Genomic DNA, 25304 nt, shown 5'->3' on the forward strand with positions numbered 1-25304 from the left:
ATGATTTAGTTCTATGCACATCAAGCTTAAATTAAAACAAAGAAAAGAATAAATCATGAAGTGTTCATGTAGCTGTCAATAAATCATGAAGCTGTGAGCAGGTAATGAGGTGAAAAGTTCAGTAAAATAATGAATTTCTACTTGCACACAATTTTAAGACATCATTACACTGAAGGCACATTATAATGCCTCAGAAATAAGTTTTTCTCTCTTTATATAAAGGCAGACATGAGTTTTATAATGTTTAAATAATGGTTTTAGAACATGTTAAATGCTTAATTTGCAGAATATTTTGCTCTCATAAATAAGTACTTATATGGTACTTTACTTCAGTATAATAATGGCCCTAAACAAGTTTGTTGCCACAGTAATTACCTCCCTTTTTTGATACCTGGTGAAGACTTTTAAATCAAAATATTGTGTTTTTTAATAAAACAATACAATTTTAAATTAAACTGGTGTTGATTTCTATATTGAAACTTACATTACTTTCTTAAAGGTAAATTTCTAAATATGATTTAGCATTTATGTTAAAAAATCATATTTCTCAAAAATATCAAATCTATTTTAACAAAAATCATACCAAATTATAATAAGATTACAAAAACAGTTTTTAGTCATAATATTTCTGACTTTGATTTACGTTAAATTATTTCAGGTGAAGACTTAAAGCAGCCTTCAGGTTTTCTAAAGGTCAAATGTTATATTATTATCAGATTAATCTTTTCATATAATTGTCAAATCTACAGAATTGAGACATAAAATGAAATTTGTTGTCAATAAAATACATAAACAATGAGGAAAATCCTCAACAGCTCTAGATCTTCATGTCCAATCTCTATATGTTAATAAAGAAAGCAGATGATTAGTTTCTCCATCTCCTACGTCACTGTTCGCTATAAACAACACTCGGGTGTTGTTTTGAAGAACTTCAACTGCGGCTTGACAGTGATATCATGAGCTTTTGCTAGGTAATATTAATGAAATACTTATTTTGAAACAGCACAGAATTATTTGAGCCGTGTCATGACAAAACCGACATAGTGGGTTTGCGAACAGCATGGATCAAGACCAGCCTGCGCATCCGTGCAGTCTGATCAGGATCCATGCTGTTTGCTATCAGTTTCTCTACTTGTAATAGGGTTTGTAAGCGAACAGCATGGATCCTGATCAGACTGCGCGGATGCGCAGGCTGGTCTGGATCCATGCTGGTCGCAAACGCACTATGTTGGTTTTGTTATGACACGGCTCATTTTTCCTACAGAAAATAAAGGCTGAAGGCTGATTTAAGACTTGTAATAACTATGTTATTTTGATTCCATTGACATGTATATAAGTTTAGATTAAAGATCTCCATTGTTTTTGTGAGGTCCCATCTTAAAATATCATTTACAATTGCATTAAATATAAAAACAAGAAATAATAGTAATAATTGTCTATTAAAGAACAATTTCTTGTTTGGTTAAATGCTTTTATTTGACACATTAAATAAAAGCATTTTAATGAAAATACAGGAAATTGTTATTAAATTTATCATTTTTCAAGATAAATTAACAAAACTTGAAATTTAAGATAAGAAAAAAGACATTTATGATTATTTAAAGGCACATTATGCCTCAGAAATGAATTAATTTTTCCATCTTTAGACAGGGCAAACATCAATTTTGTAGCATTTAAATAATTGTTTAAGAGCATGTTAAGATGGTTTTCAACTGTAAGAAATAGCGCTAAATGTAAAATTATTAGTCAAATGTAAAAAAAATAATTTTTTGACTTCCATACAAACTTAATTTAATTCCTGTAACAGATTACTGTACTATCTGCCAAAAGGTAGAAGATGGTTCAGGTAGTTGTCCAGTCAGTAACCTTTTACAACCATTAGGGACAGTTCAGATAGTTGTCCAGTCAGTAACCTATTACAACCAAGGGACAGTTCAGGTAATTGTCCAGTCTGTAACCTTTTGCAACCAACGGACATTAAAAAAAAGTTTCTGAAAAATAAAAAATTAATGTATTTCTTGGGCATAATGGGCCTTTAAGTCTAGTTAATGTTACATTTATTATAGAAAAGAAAAGACATTATATATATTTTAAATCATCTTAAAGTAAGAAAAGAAGAGATAATTATGATTCTGGCCAATTTGAAATAAGATTAAAATCAGGAAAGAAAAATAGAATAAAAAAAGAAGACAATTTAAGAAAAGATGTTTGTTTAAATTCAATTTAAAATAAGAATGAAATAAGAATTTAAGAGGTGTGTAAATTCAACTCAATTTGAAATAAGAATGAAATAAGAATAGATCTGTTTTTGTTTAAACACAATTTGAAATACATGTTACTTGAAAGATCGAAAAAAAGACGAGAAAATGTATCATTGCTTGAGCTCAGTTTGAAATAAGCATGAAATAAGGGGGAAAAAAAGATATGATTTGTATAAGATCAGTTTGAAATAAGCTTAAAATACAAGAAAAAAAATGAAATTACTTAAGCTGCGGAAACTGGAAATGGACTTTTTTCATTTTGGCCCTTAGAATATTAAAGTAATAATAATAGTAATAATAATAATAATAATAATTTTATTCGGTAAAAGTGTACATGACATGGCAATGACATAATGATGCATAATGATACAATACATATAACAATAATCAAAATATTAAAGAGACTAGAAATATCACATGACATAAGTATACGACAAAATATAAATATATGAGCCATGTAGTGCCCACCAATACCAGGGATAACACAAAAAAGAGGAAAGGATTCCTCTTATTTCCATTGTGGTCCCTGATATTGGAGGCATGACACATAAAGTCATGTTAATTTGTATGAAATTGAAATTAATTCTTTTACTAATAAGACATAAATTGCAATAATTTAGTTGAGATCACAATATATCACAGTTCAAGTTTGTATCACATTAAAATCACAGTTCAAGTTTGTATCACATCAATAAATCATGAAATAGTGCATCACAGAAATTGTCAGTCAAACTGTAAAAATTTAATAAAAATATTATAAAACGTTAAATGTGCAAGCTAAAAATGGGTAAATTACTAAAGGACACAACATATGTGTGTTGTGCTTAAACTTAAGAATAAGTAAAATCTGGGACTCTATTAAGACTATTAAAAGATTCAAATACTTTTGAAAAATAAACTAAAATTAACTGGCCATTAAATGGGCTTTGATGGCATGCTTGAAGGTGTGGGAAGATTGAATATCTCTAAGATTTTGAGGAAGGCCGTTCCATAGTGAAATACCATTAAAAGCAAAAGATTTTCTACCAAAGATGATTTTCTTACGCGAGAATCTTTAATTTTCGGTGACTTCAATACCAACTTTTGTGGTGATAAATGCCCACTTCTTAACAGTTTAACATCTTGTAAAAGTAGAATTGAGGCAAATTCTCCTTGTCAACTCACAATAGGTTTCTGTTCATTTATGGTTAATGAAATTCAAAGTGGTTGAAAGTTGAAATATCAGTACATTTTTTTTACAAATTCAATTTCCTTTTCTTTCCTAAGTTTTTGAAGTGAAATAAGAAAAGAATTTCTTGCTTCTTAATCGTGTTTTGTCTGATTTTTATTTTTTTGTAGTTCTTTTTTTTTCCTGATTTTGAGTGTTTAGTATACTTTTTTTTTTAGCAGAAATCAGTTTTTATTTCACATATTCTTTAAAAAAATTTTCTAAGTATTTAGAAAATATTTGTAAGGTTGATAACTTAAACCTTGATGGGGGCCCCAGCCCTTTGATATTTAAGCTTGACTGTTCCACTTAATTGAATATAGGTCATGCAGCTTACCCTATATCATCAACTTAGAGTTACATGATAGTAAAAATGCATTAAAAATATTGTTTAAAAAATGTAATCTGCAGGTTTTATCAATGTTATACCTGATGCATGAATATTGATGAATGATAAACAGTAAAGGGAGGTAACCACAATAAGTTAATTGAAAATAGTAAAGACAGGCTGCTCTCCCTTGTTTATAGGACAATTCCAGGACAATCCTCTCAGATAGCAATAAGTCCACACCCATCATTATGTGCATATTAAATCAGTTCAATATGTCAGGATGACTGCATTCAAGGACGAAATTTGCATGTTATGAAGCTCTTTATAATAAAATTTGTCTTTGTTAATAATGTTGACAGAGTGATGTATACTAAACTGCAGCCACCCCTTTATATATGTATGTCTGGTTCAAAACTTCCTGTTCTTGATGAAGCAAAGCTTCTTGGAGTTATATTTGATTTATGTCACAATAAATTGTATGGCAGTAGTGAAGGCTAAATAGTTAAAAGCTTTGAATTTATTTGGGGTTTTGTCTGGTGCAGGCTGGGAATCAAGTTCCTTTACTTTATTGAAATTGTGTGGTGAAATTGTGTGGAGGCCTCGACAGATCAAAATTGGATTGTGGTTCTATGGTTTTTCTGTTTGGCTTTTATGGTTTTTCTGTTTGGCTAAGAGGTTGTATTTACAATACATTAGCATTTAAATTAGATGGTTTATAAAATGAGTTGCTATTCCACCTGTGACATCAATATGTGCTTTTATATTGAAAATTTCACAGTGAAGCATCTTAGAAAAAATGATGGTTTAAAATTAAATTATATATGACCTTTCTTTGAAAATCATTGAAAATTAAAGTGTTTTTTTTTATGTAGAAGATCATTTAACTGTGTCTTAAATTACTCAAGTCCATACCCAAGCTCCGTGACTTTTTCTGTATATGTTTACAGAATTAATGGTTCAAATCCAAGTTCCTTAACTCTTCTTACATATGCAAAAAAAAGGAATTTTTCCGTAGTTATTGATAATGAAATTGTACCAGAAACAAAGTTCCACAGCTCTGACTGAATAATTATTGATTAATAAATGGTTGAACTATCCAAGTTCCATAACTCTTCTAACATATACATAAAACACCTATTTCTATAGTTATTGATAATGAAAATTGCACAAGTAACAAAGTTCCATAACTCTGACTGAGAATTATTGCTAAAATTAGTGGTTTAACTATCCAAGTTCCATAATGGGTCAGGCGCTATAGCTCAGTTGGTTAGACCACTGACTGTCACTCCTGAGGTTCCGGGTTTGATCCTGGGTAACACCCTTGGGATTTTTCAGAAACACTTTCAGTGTTTCACACCTAACTAAAGGTTTTTTGGTATGAAACCCAGGTAATCCTCGCATGTATCAGTGCTGTAAAAGAACCAAGGAATCTATTCAATAACAGCTAGGGACTTGTTCTCTGATTCCCTAAGTGTATCTTATAGCTCACAGTCTCTAGAGTCTGCTGAGGTAAGGACCCTACTGCACTTTCGTAGGTTATCCTTGACTGCTTGGTCTAAAGAAAGTCAATCAATCAATCAACTCTTTGAGTATATTAAAAAGGGAATATTTCTGATAAAAGTTGTTGATTATGAATGAAATTGCTGAAGTGAATGTGTCTACAAATTTTGCAATTGTTACTTAAATTAGAAGTTTTAATTAATTATCCATTTAGTTCTATAACGCTTTCATTCCATACAATTCAATAATCAATTCAAGTTCCGTAACTCTTACTTTTACAAAATTTTAGTGAGCCAAGGTGAAAAAAAAACTATATATATTTGCACATTTATCTTAAATCATTTATTCTGTGATTAGTTTCTGAAAATAGATTTTAATGCATCTCCTTAAAAGTACACACAAAGAATAAGATTGACTTTCTGACCTTCAGTTTAATTTAAAAAAAACTATAGATAAAATATTTTCCAAAATTTTATATTTGCTCAATTTAATTCGAAAAGATAAAAAATGAAGATAATTTAATATTAGAAGGTGTCAGAAGGTTTTCAATTATTTTCTGCCCAACCCAACTTTAAAATGAGGGCTAAAGGGAAATTATGTTTATTATTAATTTACCTCATGTTATATTAAATAAATACAAAAATACAAATAATTTTTTATATCTCTGCTTCATTGGCCTCCTTGATCAGGTGATTTAAGTTCCTGATCGCAAATTACTTAGTGCCCATGATTGGTAAGGGTTAAAATTTTGACATAGACTTTGAAATTTTTCTTGAGAAGAAGTTGTTACAGGAAGAAAGAAAGAAAGAAAAAACTATACAGTGTTATTGCTCAATGATTTTACATTATTGGAGTGTCATTGTTATTTTTTTAAATAACAATATTTGGATTGTTTGGATTATCTTCCATAATGGATTATAAATCCATAGGTAACTTTTTTTAGCTCACCTGTCACAAAGTGACAGGGTGAGCTTTTGTGATCGCTTTTCGTCCGGCGTCCGTCCGGCGTCCGTCCGGCGTCCGTCCGTCCGTAAACGTTTACTTTAAATGACAATTCCTCATAAACCACTAGGCCAATTTCATCCAAACTTCACAGGAATGTTCCTTTGGTGGTCACCTTTAAAAATTGTTCAAAGAATTTAATTCCATGCAGAACTCTGGTTGCCATGGCAACCGAAAGAAAAAACTTTAAATATCTTCTTTAAAAAAAACCTAAAAGCTAGAGCTTAGATATTTGGCATGAAACATCTTCTAATAAGTGTCTACCAAGTTTGTTCAAATAAAAGCCCTGGGGTCAAAATTGGCCCCGCCCCAGGGGGTCTTTGATTTTCCCTATATGCATATAGTAAAAACTTAAAAATATTCTTTTTAAGAACCCAAAGAGCTAGAGCTAAGATATTTAGCATGAAACATCTTCTAATGAGTGTCTACCAAGTTTGTTCAAATAAAAGCCCTGGGGTCAAAATTGGCCCCGCCCAAGGGGGGCATTGATTTTCCCTATATGCATATAGTAAAAACTTAAAAAATCTTCTTTTAAAGAACTCAAAGAGCTAGAGCTAAGATATTTAGCATAAAACATGTTCTAATGGGTGTCTACAAAGTTTGTTCAAATAAAAGCCCTGGGGTCAAAATTGGCCCGCCCCGGGGGTCATTGATTTTCCTTATATGTGTATAGCAAAAACTTAAAAAATCTTCTTTGAAAAAACCCAAATAGCTAGAGTTTAGATATTAAGCATGAAACATCTTCTAGTGAGTGTCTACCAAGTTTGTTCAAATAAAAGCCCTGGGGTCAAAATTGGCCCGCCCCAGGGGGTCTTTGATTTTCCCTATATGCATATAGTAAAAACTTAAAAAATCTTCTTTTAAAGAACCCAAAGAGCTAGAGCTAAGATATTTAGCATGAAACATCTTCTAATGAGTGTCTACCAAGTTTGTTCAAATAAAAGCCCTAGGGTCAAAATTGGCCCCGCCCCAGGGGGTCATTGATTTTCCCTATATGCATATAGTAAATACTTAAAATATCTTCTTTTAAAGAACACAAAGAGCTAGAGTTAAGATATTTAGCATGAAACATCTTCTAATGGGTGTCTACCAAGTTTGTTCAAATAAAAGCCCTGGGGTCAAAATTGGCCCCGCCCCAGGGGTCATTGATTTTCCTTATATGTGTATAGCAAAAACTTAAAAAATCTTCTTTGAAAAAACCCAAATAGCTGGAGTTTAGATATTAAGCATGAAACATCTTCTAGTGAGTGTCTACAAAGTTTGTTCAAATAAAAGCCCTGGGGTCAAAATTTGCCCCGCCCAGGGTGTCTTTGATTTTCCTTATATCACAGTGTATAGCAAAAACTTAAAAATCTTCTTTGAAAAAATGCAAATAGCTAGAGTTTAGATATTAAGCATGAAACATCTTCTAGTAAGTGTCTACAAAGTTTGTTCAAATAAAAGCCCTGGGGTCAAAACTAGCCCGCCCCGGGGGTCATTGATTTTCCTTATATGTGTATAGCAAAAACTTAAAAAATCTTCTTTGAAAAAACCCAAATAGCTAGAGTTAAGATATTAAGCATGAAACATCTTCTAGTGAGTGTCTACCAAGTTTGTTCAAATAAAACCCCTGGGGTCAAAATTGGCCCGCCCCAGGGGGTCTTTGATTTTCCCTATATCATACATGCCATAATTTTTGGACAGCTTTCCGGGACACTTTTCATCGCGGCAATAATGGATGTGTAGGCAGTTGTGGAAAAGGGGGGGGGTGTCAATCGTATAACGTTTTTAAATTAGGACGACTTTCTCCTGAATTTTAATGATAAACAGTTAACTTACTAGTTTTATAAGTTGTCTTTTAGGTCGACATATTTATCATTTTAAAAGTATTTCTTTATTTAATTTATTATTCCCTAAAAGCAAGTAAGTTGTAAGTTATAAACCCGGTGAATGGGCGCAGCCATGTTGTTCACCCGTTATATCTTAAAGTCATGATAATTACTACATGTCACGTAATGCAATTCTTTCAGTCATAAAAACAAACACAGCAAGGTGATTTATTTGACACCTTTAATTTTTTTATTTGATAGATATATTTACATTGTTTATAATAATTAGACTTTCCGCAAGTTAGCGATTGATCTAAAAATTAATGATTATCGGGGATTAACGTTAATTGTTAAGGGCCGTAAACAATTAATTAACCCGACCATTAAACGCTGCCGAATTCAACAGAGAATGTTAATTGCCGATGCATGAAGAATCTATTGCCGAGGGGAATCGACAGTCGATAATTGGGGGGCTGTATATTGTAAACTTGTAAGTGTCAACGTTCCTGTGTATTATGTGTACCAGGTCAGATTATGTTTTACGATCTAGAGGTGAAATGTGCGAGATTTGATTTAAGAAAATTTATGAAAATTTTGCAAAATATCATGATTTTTTTTTCCGGGATCAAATCGATGCCCGGGACATCTCCGGGACAGACATCCGATTTCCGGGACAATCCCGGGCATCCGGGACGTTATGGCATGTATGCCTATATGCATATAGTAAAAACTTAAAAAAACTTTAGATATAGTGAGTGTCTACAAAGTTTGTTCAAATAAAAGCCCTGGGGTCAAAATTTGCCCCGCCCAGGGTGTCTTTGATTTTCCTTATATCACAGTGTATAGCAAAAACTTAAAAATCTTCTTTGAAAAAATGCAAATAGCTAGAGTTTAGATATTAAGCATGAAACATCTTCTAGTAAGTGTCTACAAAGTTTGTTCAAATAAAAGCCTTGGGGTCAAAACTGGCCCGCCCCAGGGGTGTCATTGATTTTAACTATATGTGTATAGTAAAAACTTAAAAAATCTGCTTTTAAAAAACCCAATGAGCTAGAGCTTAGATGTTTAGCATGAAACATCTTCTAATGGGTGTCTGCCAAGTTTGTTCAAATAAAAGCCCTTGGGTTTAAACTGGCCCCGCTCCGGGGGCCTATATACAGGTGAGCGACTTCAGGGCCATCATGGCCCTCTTGTTCTTCTATAAAATGTGGTTCTTGGGGCCTTAATAAGAGGTGGGGCGTAAAATGGACACAATACGGTATGTCTCAAATGATGTTTATTCTTCACTATGTTAACCGCCTCCGTGGTCGAAGGGTTAGAGTCGATGACTTCTAATCCAGTTACCTCTCTGGCGTGGGTTCCATCCCCGGAAGATGCTTTGGTAGTTTAGCGCAGAGGAATGTAGTCTAGTACTGGTGTAACTCTCCAGGAACGATGGTTAGGAAACTACCCACCTATATGACTGAAATACTGTTGGAAAAAGGCATAAAATAAAACAAACAAACAATTCTTCGCTATGTTAGTGATATGTTTGAGGTCAGGGAGCTTGCAGAAATGATTCGGTCGGTATCTAGTACACAACCCAGGAACACTTGTTAATTAAGTGATTGTAAATTTATAGGTGTGTAATAGTCTGTTTTAAGCCTTACCATGCTAAATATGCTAATTGATGTACCATGGGTATGTCTTGTTTTGCATTGGGAAATATCTGTTATCAATAATAAGGAATTTGTTGACTTGAAGGAACTATTAGTTTAGTGTTTGGTCAGATTATACCTGTATACAGTAGATATGTGCATAATGTCCTACCCGGCAGTACTGGCTTCTGAGATGATTCAGGAATTATGTGGAATAAGTTAAGTCTGTTGGTGGTGTTGGTAGTTTACACTCCGAATCACTACAGTAAGCTACATTGAATTCACCAGAGCACAGTTCAACCACGGTATAATTCCTGGGCAGGCTGTCAAGCAGTTTACCAGTACTACAGTTGCCTTCACTTTCGCAAGGAACTGAAACTTCTTTACATGCCAGAGCAGAGGTAAAGTGCGAATGACCTTAGAAAAGATTTCATGATCAATCTTAACGAAAGTGACCTGCGCTGTCGGGGAATCGAACCCGTGTCACCTGATTCACAGTCCAAAGCTCTACCTATTGAGCTTACTGGATGGCTTCGGATAAGTAAGTCTGTCACTGGTGGAGAAATTAATAATTACTGCAGGATCAACTGCTGACATGTGTTAAAATTGGTGTAAAAAGCAACAACAGTTGCAATGAGGAAGTTATGGTATGTAAATGACATGAATAGGTATTTCGCTAGAAAGCAGGTATGATGTATCATGAGTTTTAGCCAAATGTACAGTTTGCATAATAAGCTCCATTCATTGCAACCCTGTAATGCTCATTAAGGTGACAATTGCATGAGCAGAAAATGATATTGCTCATCCATGCTCCTCTGTTTATTCATTTTCATTTTGAGCAGGACCTGTCAGGCATTAAATCTTATTTTCCATATTCTTCAATCTTTATGTGGTGGTTTTTCAGTTTTTATATGTTTTGAGTATTAATTTACAAAGTGTGCATGGTTTTTGTAGAGTGTAATGCATTCAGCATTTATTTTAAATCCCCAATTGTATATGATATAATAATCTGATACATGAAAATTACTTGTCAGTGAGTCATTTATCAGTTTTTCTACACTAGAAAAAAATTGCGCTTGCTATTTTTAGATCTTTATAAGGATATATCCAGCATTTTGTCGTATGTTTTTTTGTTTTTTTTTAATTAAATATACATAATTGTATATTATGCAGTACATGGAGATAAAGTAAAATGCTGAAGGGTGGGATTATGCATGCTATTCTAATTGTTTTTTATTCAATAGGAGTTTATTGTATATATATATATATATTTTATATTGGTTTTGTATAAATACATATGAATATATGAATATATTGGTTTTATTTATATGTAAAATGTTTAAATTCTCCGATATATTTTCCTGTACACGTCACTCTTTGTAAAGGGTATAGTATTACTGAAAACAAAAATGTTCTTATGTTTAATTATTAGTTTTAATAGGGTACTATAATTATATATGTGCTACATGTATATTATATGTGCTACATATAATTATTATATACATATATATATATGTGTGTGCTTTTGTGCATTTAAGTTTTGTACATACCAGTATGGATAATTTCTTAAGGTAAAATTTTTCCTTTTTAATGTTTTATTGAATTTATTAAATGCATATTTTATAAAATTGTTATTTTCTCTCTTTTGGTAAAAAATAAAAAGTCATGTCAGTTTATATGGATAAAAAATCATTTTATTTTGTTTTCATTATTGTTTCTTTCAAACATTACATTTTTGTGTCGCCTCTACGGAGTAGTGGCGACATATAGGGATCACTTCTCCGTCGTCTGTCCGTCTGTCTGTCCGTCCGTCCGTCCGTCACAAAACTTGTCCGGACTACCCCTCATAAACTACTGGTGCAATTTCATCCAAACTTTACAGGAATGATCAGAACCAAGTCTAGTTGTGCATATTGTCAGCATTTTCCGGTTCAATGATTTTTGTCAGAGTTATGGCCCTTTAATAATTTTTAATTTTAAAGTTTGTCCGGACTACTTCTCTTATACCACTAATGCAATTTCAATGAAACTTTACAGGATTGATCTGTAGCTCAAGTCCTTGCGCATATTGCACGGGTTTTCCGGTTGAATGATTTTTGGCCGAGTTATGGCCCTTTGATAAAAAGGTGTTTTTTTCTGTGTGTTGCCAGATACACAATAGCTTGTCCGGACTACTCCTCATAAACTACTGGTGCAATTTCATCCAAACTTTACAGGAATGATCAGTACCAAGTCTAGTTGTGCATATTGTCAGCATTTTCCGGTTCAATGATTTTTGTCAGAGTTATGGCCCTTTAATAATTTTTATTTTTAAAGTTTGTCCGGACTAGTTTTCTTATACCACTTATGCAATTTCAATGAAACTTTACAGGATTGATCTGTAGCTCAAGTCCTTGCGCATATTGCACGGGTTTTCCGGTTGAATAATTTTTGGCTGAGTTATGGCCCTTTGATAAAAAGGTGTTTTTTTCTGTGTGTTGCCAGATACGCAAAAGCTTGTCCGGACTACTCCTCATAAGCTACTGGTGCAATTTTATCCAAACTTTACATGATTGATCAGTACTTAGTCTAGTAGTGCACTGTCCGTCTGTCTGTCCGTCTGTCACAAAATTTGTCCCAACATGAAATTGGCCATTATGAGGCGACACATGTGATTACTGATCGCTCTTGTGTATCTTATCACTGCAAGCTGTTGGGTTTATATGGCAACTACCTTATTGAAAATGGCAATGGTAGATCAAACAATCTGCACATTGTTTAAAATACGTGCATGTATGACACGTTTGAAGTAGGGAGAACTACTTTTTTTCTTGGGTTGAAGATGTATTCTAAAGAAATAAAAAGGAAAAATATAACAAAATTCATTTACCTATAAATCAAAAATTTAAAATAACATTATAGAATAGTTGTCATGAAATAAATAAAAGCATTCCAAACATGGGTTGAATTGACTAAAAAAAAGAAGAATTTTATTGTTGTGTATGAACAATAAGCAAATTTATTTCAAATTAACACTCAGTTAGCTCCCCTTACACTGTTATATTATTATATAAGTACACTACATTTTTTCACATGATATCCTGGACAATCCATTGTCCAGTGGTTTGGACACTCACCTCAGAAGGGAGAGATCTGAAGTTCAAGACCCAATAAATGACAAAATTTTAACTGATAATTTTTATGAAAGTTGTTTTGTTGTTGTTTTTTTTAAGTCATAAGCAAATATATGCAAAAGAAAAAAAATTAATGCAAAGTATTTGGATGACATTCTGATATTTGATTTCCATAACTTATGTAAGTAACCACTTCAGTGATAATTTGCTGATTACCAATCAATATCACATGTGTTTTTATGAAAAAATCTCCTTAGAAATAACTGTACACACTATATATAAAGACATTACATAACAGTACACAATATTTACAATATTTATAAAGAAATAATAGTACACAATGTAAATAAAAAATAACAGTGCACATTGTATATAAAGTAATAATAATACACAAATGTAAATAAAAAAATAACAGTGCACAATTCATTGTATATAAAAAAAACATAACAGTGTATATAAAGAAATAACAATTAACAGTACACAATGCTTATAAAGAAATAACAGTGCACAACATTAAATTTTACAAAGAAATAACAGTACACAATTTTTGGTGACCATATATTTATTTCTGTATCTAAATTTATATTAATATAGTATTCACAACCCATGTGCGACAAAGCATGCTGTTAAGACATTGCTAGTTTAATTTACAACCAGCTGTTCATGTTATTGGTATAATTATTGTGAAAATATGATAAAATCTATTGATGAAAAACAATTCAAGCTACTTTAAGTACAAATAAGCCACACCATGACAAAACCAACATAGTGTGTTTCTGACCAGCATGGATCCAGACCAACCTGCGCATCCACGCAGTCTGATCAGGATCCATGCTGTTTGCTTACAAACCCTATAAAAAGTAGAGAAACTGAGAGCAAACAGCATGGATCCTGATCAGACTGCGCAGATGCTCAGACTGATCTGGATCCATGCTGGTTGCAAACCCATTGTGTTGGTTTTGTCATTGCGCGGCTCAAATAAGCCATGATGCCCATTGGTAAGTCAGGTTAGTTTTGTTATTTCATCATTCATAAATCCTTGAAATGGGAAAATAAAAATTAATTATTATTGTTATTTTATGGCTCAAAATTTGGATTTTAAATGTTTTGATTTGAAAATATTCTGTTTCTAAGCATGCAGAGTGCACAAAAATAACTCTCCTTAGCAATAATTTCCCTTAGCATTTAAACTCCCTTAAGCAAAATAACTTCCCTTAGCAATAAATTCCCTAAGCAGTAACCACCCTTAGCAAAAGGTCCACTTATCAATTACTCCCTTTAGCACAAGTGTCTGAACACTGATATTATTTCCATTTGGGAATATGACGAATGTGTTACATTGGCAATGAAAGAATACAGAAATGATAACGTGTTTATTAACTCTAAATATCCTTGATAGGCTGGCCAATCTTTCAATTAGCCTTAGCCAGCATAACTCAATCTGTTAGAATGCAAGACTTTAATCTCGATGTTGTGGGTTGCTATTCCCGGGCTGGCTAACTTAAATTACTAGCCGGTCTTTCGGATGAGACTTTAAATCAAGGTCCTGTGTATGAGTCCTTAAACACTTGGCACTTTAAAGAACTTTGAGAGGCATCTGAAATTGGGGAATCTTCTTGTATATTGCACTATCCAAAAATATAAAACACTCTTCTGGAGGATTCATCCATATGGGCAACTTGTGGCGAGTTAAAGAAATTCATATCTGTACAGTCTGACTAAGCTCTGTTGGATGACATACTTTAAAATATCAGGACTATATGTTCTAAAAATAGTTTTTTTTGTCCTAAAGTACTGATTCATTCTCAAATATTTTTGTTAAAGTACATTCATTGACATTCATTTACCAGTTTATGTTATTTTTATCTTGCAGTAAATCAAAAAATTCAAATCATATTGACTTTTCTGTTTAGTTGTTATGAAGTTATTATGTTATTTCTGTAGGCAATATAAAATCACAACAATACAATATTTTTATGTTCTGCTTTAAAGGCCCACTAAGCCATTATAGAAAACAGGGAGAGCATCACTGTTGCATTAAAGCAGCATGCCTCGCAAGATTGATGAAAATATTTATGATTATTCAGAAAGTGTTAAACTTTAACCATAGTAAATATAATAACCAAATTAAATATCTAAGAGGAGGCAATAATTGCTATGTGAAACGCATCTTTACTTTTACTTACTTACTTACCATTTCTTGTAGCATGTAGCTTTAAACCTAATACTTATGTTCCCTATATATTCTAATAGATGCCCCTACCCGTATTAATGACCATCCCCACCCCCACACACTCACACACCCTGAAGCATAAAATAACAAACACCGTAAACATTTATTTTTATTTTTTTTAATGATATTTTATCATACTTTTTGTACTGTAATTACTATTGGAAAATACAATAATATCTTCCTTGTGGGGAGGTGGGGGGGGGGGGGTATTAGACTGTTTTTTTTTTTAAAAATAAATAAAAAAATAGCAAACTCTTGAACAATGCGTTCTACAAAATTTATAATTTTGCAAATTGTACGGGGGGGTTGGGGTATTCATAGAATAGATTGTTTTTTCTTTTTACAAAATCTTTTGAACAATGCGTTTTACAGAATTTATAATCATGCAATTGTATAATCATGCAGTTGTATTGGGGGGTGGGGGGGTTAATATGATCTTTTTACAAACTATTGAACAATGCGTTCTACAAAATTTATAATAGTGGAATCGTAAATATTACATGAAGAGAGCAGTGTTTCTAATAATTATAAAATTGACAAAATAATTTAATAATTGATCCGTGCTCGGTGAATAATTTCCTAGGGTAATATAGCGATGATTTAAAACTTTTACATTTTATGAAAAATAACTTTTTTTATCAAAACTATGTTACTATATATACATCATCACTGGCGTTTCATGAGTACATAATTTTAAACGAGTATTATATATAAAACAGCATGCATGATGATTATTGATTCAAAATAATGTGTCACGGCTATATAAAGGAATATTTTACAATGTTACAGATATATGGATATTTATTTTAGGGTCGTAAATATTCACGTATTTTAGATTATTCGATAAAAGATAAAATGCACAAAACTTGTAGGCATGTATATAACCTTATCAACAGAAAGTATAGGGTTTCTGCATAAATCTCTATTGTCAGTGACAGAAGCTTGTTTTTAAAACTTTCGGGATGTTTTGTATTTTGTATAATGTATTTTGATATCATATCAGATGAAGGCACAGGATAATAAATAGTAAAATAAACTATAAAAAAGGAATAATTTATAAAGTATAAACATTGTGGATTTCAAGCAGGAAGTGGATTTTTTGACTGCTATATATGGTATATTTTTCATATTATATGTTACTAAATTTTATATATAAGACATATCATGCATTTTGCTTTGATTTAACATTAAAGAGAGAAGGGCTCAGCCTAGTTTGAGCATTGCAGGGAGGAGGTTTCAGTCTATTTACAACATTTAAGGGAGAAGGGTTAAGTCCAGTTTCAATATTTAAGACTTGTGTCAACATTGAAGGGAGGAATTTCAGCTTAGTTTCAAAATTAAAGCTTCTGAGAAGAGTTCAGCCAAGTTTCGGCATTAAAGGGAGAAGGGTCCAGCCAAGTTTCAGTATGAAAGGGAGAAGAGTTCAGCCAAGTTTCGGCATTAAAGGGAGAAGTGTCCAGCCAAGTTTTGGTAGAAAGGGAGAAGGGTTCAGCCAAGTTTCTGCATTAAAGGGAGAAGGGTCCAGCCAAGTTTCAGTATTAAAGGGAGAAGGGTTCAGCCAAGTTTCAGCATTAAAGGGAGAAGGGTTCAGCCAAGTTTCAGCATTAAAGGGAGAAGGGTTCAGCCAAGTTTCAGCATTAAAGGGAGAAGGGTTCAGCCAAGTTTTGGCATTAAAGGGAGGAAGTTTCAGCATAGTTTCAACATTAAAGGGAGAAGGGTTCAGCCAAGTTTCAGCATTAAAGGGAGAAGGGTTCAGCCAAGTTTTGGCATTAAAGGGAGAAGGGTCCAGCCAAGTTTCAGCATTAAAGGGAGAAGGGTTCAGCCCAGTTCCGGCATTAAAGGGAGAAGGGTTCAGCTAAGTTTCAGCATTAAAGGGAGAAGGGTTCAGTCTAGTTTCAGCATATAAAAGGGAGAAGTCCGGTTCAGCTAAGTTTTGGCATTAAAGGGAGAAGGCTTCAGCCTAGTTTCAACATTAACGGGAGAAGGGTTCAGCCTAGTTTCAGAATTGAGGAGGTTTCTCATTCCAGGGATGGTGAGTTTAGGGCTATATTTTCCTGGCAAATTCACAAATTTTCAAAACCAACAAAAATTTTCCTTTTTGACAAAGTCATGAAATTTCATGTCCTGGAAATTAAGTGAATTCATTGAGTCAATGAAAGTTATAAGTATATACTGTTAATCCCACAAGGGATTTCAAATTGTTTCAAGTGTCAGGAAGCTAAAAATAATCTGAGTATAGAGTAGTATGTGCAGATGGATAAGTGCAAAATGTACCCCACCCACCCCCAAACTTGGGGTATTTAAATGCTATCTTAACATTAACGATGTATTAACATGTGCTAAATCCTATGGTTTCTGTTAACTAGCAAAATGTCCAGTATTTTATATCAGTAGGCCTGCAAACAGCTTTCTTTCACAAGTATTAACTGGCAACTTTTCCACATGTCAGTTTAATACTATCAAAACATTCGAGTCCGTTTCCAGGAACCAACCAGTACTCAGGTTTCATATAGCATTAAGTAACATTACCAAAAAAGAAAGATTTTTTTTAAATGGTGGTCATTAGTATATATTTATGTGTAGTTTGGAATTTTTAAGGAGAAAATTTTGTAATTTCTTGTATTATTTTGGTATAAGATTACTGTAATTAGTTACAGTAATTACTCTCCCTGGAGATTCAGACAAGAATGCGAAGGAGGCTTGCCCATTTCTTTGATATAAAAAACTGTCTATAATATTTCAGATAGGTAATAAACGTGTTCTGTGAGGATTTTATCATTCATGTTGTTGTTGTGTTTTGCTGTATATTTGTGACTTAAAATTTCTGTAAATAATATTGTCTGATTATTAATATTTAAAACCAAAAGGTGTTAATTTTGAATGAGAAAAACACTAATTACCATATCAAAATTTAAAGTTGTAATATTATATTATTAACATTTAAACAAAAAGTGTTAATTTTGAATGAGAAAAACACTAATAACCATATCAAAAATTTAATGTTGTAATGTTATATTATAAAATCTAGGTTACGACAGGTGCTGTATGGAAAATAAATATTGTATATGAAACTCTAGATAGTGTCATCATATGTTAATACTTTATAAGCAGCTCTAAAATTGTATCAAATGTCAATATTTTATAAGAAACACTTTAAAAGTACAGTATCAAATTGTTGTTTATAAAGTCTTTGCTTGTAACTGTATATGATCTACATATGATATCTACATTATAATAGAGCTCATATGGAAGACAGGCTTGCCCAACTCAGTTGCTTGTTAAAATAAAGTCAGTATTATTATTAATATATCTATAATTATTATAATTATTATTAGTCCCCTACCGGTTTACCGGAGGTGACTTTAGGTTTACCCTCCGTCCGTCAGTCCATCCGCCTGTCCGTCCGTCAGTACGTCCGTCCACAAAACTGGATCCCGCGATAACACAAAAAGTACTGAAAATATTTTAATGAAACTTGGTATATGGATAGATGGCAGTATGGAGATTATGCACGTCTTTTTCTTTTCTTCCTATGTTGAAAATTCTGGTTGCTATGGTCCGGCCGTCCACAAAACTGGATCCCGCGATAACACAAAAAGTACTGAAAATTTTTTAATGAAACTTGGTATATGGATAGATGGCAGTATGGAGATTATGCACGTCTTTTTCTTTTCTTCCTATGTTGAAAATTCTGGTTGCTATGGCAACAAATAGGCTGAAAATATGGCAAATTTTACACATAACCTGGATCCCGCGATAACGCAAAAAGTACTGAAATTTTTTTTATGAAACTTGATATATGGATAGATGGCAGTATGGAGATTATGCACGTCTTTTTCTTCTTTTCCTATGCTGAAAATTCTGGTTGCTATGGCAACAAATAGACTGAAAATATGGCAGATTTTACACATAACCTGGATCCAGTGATAACGCAAAAAGTATTGAAAATATTTTTATGAAACTTGACATATGGGTAGATGGCAGTATGGAAATTATGCACATCCTTTTCTTATCTTCCTGTGTTGAAAATTCTGGTTGCTATGGCAACAAATAGACTGAATTTCAAGATTTCTGATTCTAGTTTTTAAGTTTTTTCACTATAAGTTCTTTATTTCTTAAGGTATTTTCTTCAAACCTTTAAAATAAGTTGCTAGTCATCAACCACATCATATGTGACAAAGTTTACAACCCTAGCACAAAATTTATCAGAATTACCTCCCTTGAACTTAAAATTTTCATGAAAAAAAAAACATTGTTTTTTTTAATAACTTCTTTTTTTCTGAACGTATCTACTTCAAACTTCATATAAATGTTTCTTATTATCACTCAACATTTGTGAGTGTTCAATACTCTAGCAAGACTATTTCCAGAATTATGCCCCTTTTGAACTTAGACTTTTTTTTGAGAAATTGGTAATTTTTACTCCAACTTCTTCAATCATGATAGAATTTTCTTCAAACTCCCACATCATTACAATATGACAAGGTTTATAAATCTAGCATCCATATTTCCAGAATTATCTCCTCCTTAAACTTTTAATTTTTCCTATTTGTTCTTTTAACTTTCATTTACTTCAATTTCAAAATAAATATTCAATATTCATACCTTCATTACTAATTGTTCTTTGTTACACTCGCATCATGTATGACATCGTTATCTCCTTTTTTTTAAATTTTGCTTTTAAAATGTTATATTTTGATAACAGGGATGTTTAAAAAATAACTTTAGACTGTCCTTCAGTCCGTCTGTCTGTCTGTTCACTGTGATCACTTTTAAAGAACTTTTTCAACAAATTTACTTAAAATAGAAACATAAGTGAATGGCCAATGGCCCTTCAGAATGTTGCTTGGGCTCTTACCGGTAGGGGACTTATGGATTGCTTGCAATACTATGATAATTGCTTGTTATTTTAAGAAACACTTAAGGTACAGTATCAAATATTAATATTTTATAAGAAACACTTAAGATACAGTTTTAAATATCAATACTTTATAAGAAACACTAGGTACAGTACTATCAAATATTAATATTTTATAAGAAATACTAGGTACTGTATCAAATATTAATATTTTATAAGAAGCACTAGGTACAGTATCAAATATCAGTACTTTGTAAGAAACACTAGGTGCAGTATCAAATATTAATATTTTATTAGAAACCACAAGTGTATCAAATATCAACATTAAAAAAAAATACCCCCCTCTCCCCCAAAAAAAAAAAAAAAAAAAAAAAACAAACAAAAAAAACCCAAAAAAAACCCACAAACACTGTGAGTGTATCAAATAAAAATATTTTATAAGAAACAACCATTTATTATTATCAAATATCATAATTCAAGAGAATTGCAGGGCAATATATCAAATGCCTGTATTTTTTACATTCCTAATTGAACAAATGTACAATCAAGGGTCAATATCAATAATAAATGAAATTTATGTATTTTTGCTGGAGTTGAACTGACTTCTCATCAAAGCATCTGCATGCTTTGTTGTATTGAAAAATATTCTCTGTCTCTTTTACGTTTTTTGTACAATTAACTAATAAATTATTTTAAGTCTGTAATTTTCAAAGTACTTTCATGTTATATTTGAAATAGTAGTTCTGAATGCCAGCGTTGCGTTATTGACTTGTAATTGTAGGAAATACATGTATATATCATTCCAACAATTTGCAGCTTTTGATAAAGAATTTAAGGAATTTGATATTAGGAATTGCGATGTAGCATTAAAGCATGATATACTGAGTGACCCTTATGGTACTAAATATTTAAAAACGGACATTTTCGTCTTGCAATCCAGACAAAAAACATTTTTATTTTTAAAGGAAAATTTCAAAATATTTATTTCTGAATAGTAAATAATGTGTCGGCTGATCTTGGTCTGCACTGGTCACATGGGTAGAATCCGTCGCGGCCAGCAGCCTGGTCCCACTATAAAGCTGTGAATTCTTCTGTAGACTTACAAAAGCAGAAAGTGGGTGGGTGGGGGGTGGATGGTGTCCACGTTCTAGTTTATCACGATTTAATGTAAAACAATGAATATTGATCTGCCTGTATTGTTTTTGATTGGCTGAATCATAATTAAGTTGTATTTCTGGTAAATTTCTCAGCTGTTACAATAAGAATAACTGCCATCTTTGTAAGCGCAGATTGATGAGCATTGTATTGGATATGATTGTACAAATTTGACAACGTGGTTGTATCATATGTGTATTATCTTTCTACCGTGTTACTCTAGATAACCAGACTTTCTGAAAGAAAACAACTGTGGAATTAGATTGGTAAATATCTGTTGGGTGATTGGGCAGACGTTAAAAATTTCTTATGTTCACATTTACAACTATATTTTAATGTCCGCTGGCTGGATGGGCAGGCCTAAAAAAATTCTTGTGTTCGTAACAACTCCTATAAAATTTATGCAGAGTGGATTATCAGGCAGGCATTAACAATTTCTTGCGTTTGCAACTACTCCTATACATTTCTCAAGAGATTTTTCCGACCAAAATGTTGTTTATGGATGTATTACCAAAATGTTGTTTATGGATGTTTTGTCTCTACTTGGACATTATTATAACTCTTACCTTCCAGACATTAGCTTCAAGAAGGCATAAATGAACTTGACCTTTATTTGACCTTGACCTTTAAGGTCAAATAATCAAAGTTTGCTGAAATTTAATATTACTTTGAATAAATGGATGGATTTTGACTTTTAAGTGATCTTGTCTGTCAAGGTCAAATTATGAATTTTTCATATAACTGGTGATAACTTATTTGAATGTTATTAATGTTTGGTTTCAATTCATAATGCGACAAAATTACACTTAAGACATTACACCTAAATGATGAATATGAACATAAAACAACAATATGCACACAATGTACTTTCCTGGATGTCTTTGATAAAATGAGGAATAATGAAAATCCTTGTTTTGCCTCAATTCCTTTCGCTTGTTTTGAATTTCTTTTTTTTTATATTTCTTTTAATGTTGTTTTCCTATAGAACATAATTTTGCTAATAGCTAATATATATATATATATATATATATATATATATATATATATTCACACATATCTTCACTTACGGGGCCCATATATAAGACCGAGTTGAGTGGCATTATTTCATGCAGTCAATTTTTATATACGCCACTATATAGGCCTATAATGAACATTTCCATACAACAGAACTAAGGGGTACTAATTATATATATAAACTATATATTTGATTTTACCATAGGTGAAAACATATTGACCAATAACATAAAACCCCATAATAAATATATACATTTGTGGGACATATATCATTTACTACTAAAAACCGGCCTACGGGCACTATGTTAGAAGGGTAGCCTACGCCCCCATACATCGTTTTAAACATGCCAGAGTTGCGAGGCCTTATGTATGCCCCACATTAAATATACACCCCACAAGTATGGTCTCAAATAGACCGATGCCCCGTAAATGGAGGAATGTGTTTGTATATATATATATATATATATATATATATATATATATATATTTTTTTTTTTTTTCAGATATTCAGACCAGTTTTGAAAATCCGCATTCTTTACCTGATGAGAATATGGAGCAAGCAGACGAAAGGATTATGTGTGATTTTCCGAACCATAACTGGTTGTTCAACAAGTATAATATCAGTGAAGTAAGGCCGGAAAAGGACCACCCAGTCAAAGATGTCAAAGGCAAGAAACAGAGAAAGGTGAGAAAATTCTTATTTTGGTAGAAAGCAATAAACAAACGAGTGACTTAAAATTCAACAAAATAAACAAACAATACTTAACTGGCATCAAAATGTAAAAATTTTTGTTCTTGTTGGGCATGTTCAAGAAAAAACATCGACTGAAGGAAGCTGAGTTTTATATTTATACATTTATCTGTAGCCCCTTGTGACTGAGGAGTTGCCTTTTATGGTTGAGGCATAAGAATTGCAGCTATTGTATATCCCTGTGTGATCATATGAGGCAACTTAATGGGTTTGAATAACAGGAGTCTATGCATGGGTGTGGTTGTTTTGACCGTAGGCCCTGTGCTCTCTTTAAAGAAAAGATCAGGAGTTTTTAAATGTGAACCTGATCTTGATCCTGAGTCTTAAATCTTTGTGAGCACGGGGCCTCCGGTGTTGCTTATAAGTTTTTTGTAACACCTGAAGTTAGCCAAAATCATATTTCTCATTCTGGCACCATAATTATGACCTTTACTGTGTTGGTGCACTATAAAACCAAACTAACAAGTAATCTGTGTAAATAGGGGGCCTCTGCGGCCGAGTGGTTAAGTTCACTGACTTGAGATCACAGGTCCCTCACCGCTGTAGGTTCGATCCTCAATCGGGTCGAAATCTTTCATGTGAGGAAGCCATCCAGCTGGCTTACGGAAGGTTGGTGGTTCTACCGAGGTGCCCACTTGTGTCTGAAATAATGGCACCTGGGGTCTTCCTCCACCAATAAAAGCTGGAAAAAATCAACGAAAAAATCTTGGTGGGACGCTCTAGGATGGCCCAACTTGAGTGTACGGTCGCCCATATGGACTTTCCGGCGGCGACCTTAAATAAACGCTTTAGAAAAAAAAAATCTGTGTAAATTAATGAACTGGAAATGAAATAGCCTTGGCCACCAGCATAGACTGCCAGGCCAGCCTGTATGATTATTATCTGCCATCTGCATGACCAGAATCTATACTGGCCTACTTTTAAATTTTCATATTTATATCCCCAAAATTAATAATGGACAGGTCCAATGGAAAAGTATACTTTAGGAATTCAGGAGTTGAAGGGTCAATGCAGAAGTATTATCATTCTTCAGCAATTAATTTTATGGATAAAAGAGACCTAGGTAAAATAAAAATGAATTAATGAACTATAGTTTGCATATTTTCAGGATGACAAAGACCTGACAAAACATTCCAAAGAAGTAAAATACAGACGAAAATCTACAGCAAACATTTTACCAACCCAACTAAAACAAAGTAGAAGCAAGAGTGAGAATTTCCCAGAAAGTCAAAACTACCACAAAGAAGGTATTTTACCAACCCAACTAAAACAAAGTAGAAGCAAGAGTGACAATTTCCCAGAAAGTCAAAACTACCACAAAGAAGGTATTAAGATCAAATGGAAGAAGGTCAAGAAAAGGAACTCCCTTAGTGACAGTGTGAATTTTGACGAGAAAATTGAGCGAATTTCCGAGAAAGTTGTGGATAGGACAGTTGATAAAGATAAAAGCGTTGTAAATGTTTCTAGTGGCTTTGAACTGGTTGATAGTGGATCTAAGGATAATGGCTTATGTGTTAAAACTACACTTTCCTCTATATGCTCTAAAAGCATTAATACAACAGCTGGTGCCGCACTGTTAAATACTGTTAATCTGTATAGCACGGCTATGAATATTAACCAAAGTAGGACTAGTTATAAAAGTTTGAACCATAAAAATGTGCACGATTTGTATGTTAATGATGTGGAACATTGTAAGATGTCGTCGGATTTGATATTTGAAAAATCTAAAGAGTTAGTTGACAATATGGGTGTGAGAACTGACTTGACACAGATAGAGAGTAAGAATGACAGTGACAGTTTGGAGAAAACGATTGACACGGGATTAAGTGACGTTGATGATGAAGATGACGACGAGAAACTTCAGATTGACGAAACAGTGTGTACGGAAGATGTGACTGATATAGAGAAGTCGCCAACGTAAGTATTAAAATTTTGTCTTGTCAATATAGTATCCGAAAAATGAACAAATTTGTCGTACATTTATTTTTTTTTTTTTTTTATTCATTTTTTTCCCCGTATTTTTTAAATATGAAAATATTTAAAGATAATGTAAAACGAAAATGATTATGATCTTTAAATTTATTTTCATTATCATTATCAATTTTTAGGATTTGCTTAGAGGTTATGTTAGTAGACAAATATATTCAGAAAAAAGATTTGCTACTTGCTTTTAAGTGTTTCAGGTTATTGCATATCTAAACCCTGAGACAATTTTTAAATTGAAAATGTAAGAAAGTATGTGGTTCCTATTCATTAATCAGATGTCATAATTTTAATTATATGGATCTAAATAATATTTTCAAGGGTTAAATTACTATTCTGTATTCTAATATAATTGATTAATCATCTGATAGTTTTTGCTCTGATACACAACACTTATGATGCGAAACATTGTGTCAATTATTTATATATATTTTTAATGAGAATCCTTCAT

General features: G+C 32.5%; 1 protein-coding gene across 1 annotated transcript in view; it reads left to right on the plus strand.

Moving 5' to 3' along the window:
- Nucleotides 1-25304, plus strand: part of LOC132737063 (uncharacterized) — a 78794-nt gene that overhangs the window by 10863 nt on the left and 42627 nt on the right. The window contains exons 2-3 of the mRNA XM_060724303.1: nucleotides 22623-22804; nucleotides 23979-24787. Coding sequence (XP_060580286.1) covers nucleotides 22623-22804; nucleotides 23979-24787 — 991 coding nt within the window. The remainder of the gene's footprint in view (nucleotides 1-22622; nucleotides 22805-23978; nucleotides 24788-25304) is intronic.

The sequence above is a fragment of the Ruditapes philippinarum genome, unplaced genomic scaffold (assembly GCF_026571515.1).
Source record: "Ruditapes philippinarum isolate M1 unplaced genomic scaffold, ASM2657151v2 ctg2594_1_1_1_1, whole genome shotgun sequence".
NCBI classification, from domain to species: Eukaryota; Metazoa; Mollusca; class Bivalvia; order Venerida; family Veneridae; genus Ruditapes; species Ruditapes philippinarum.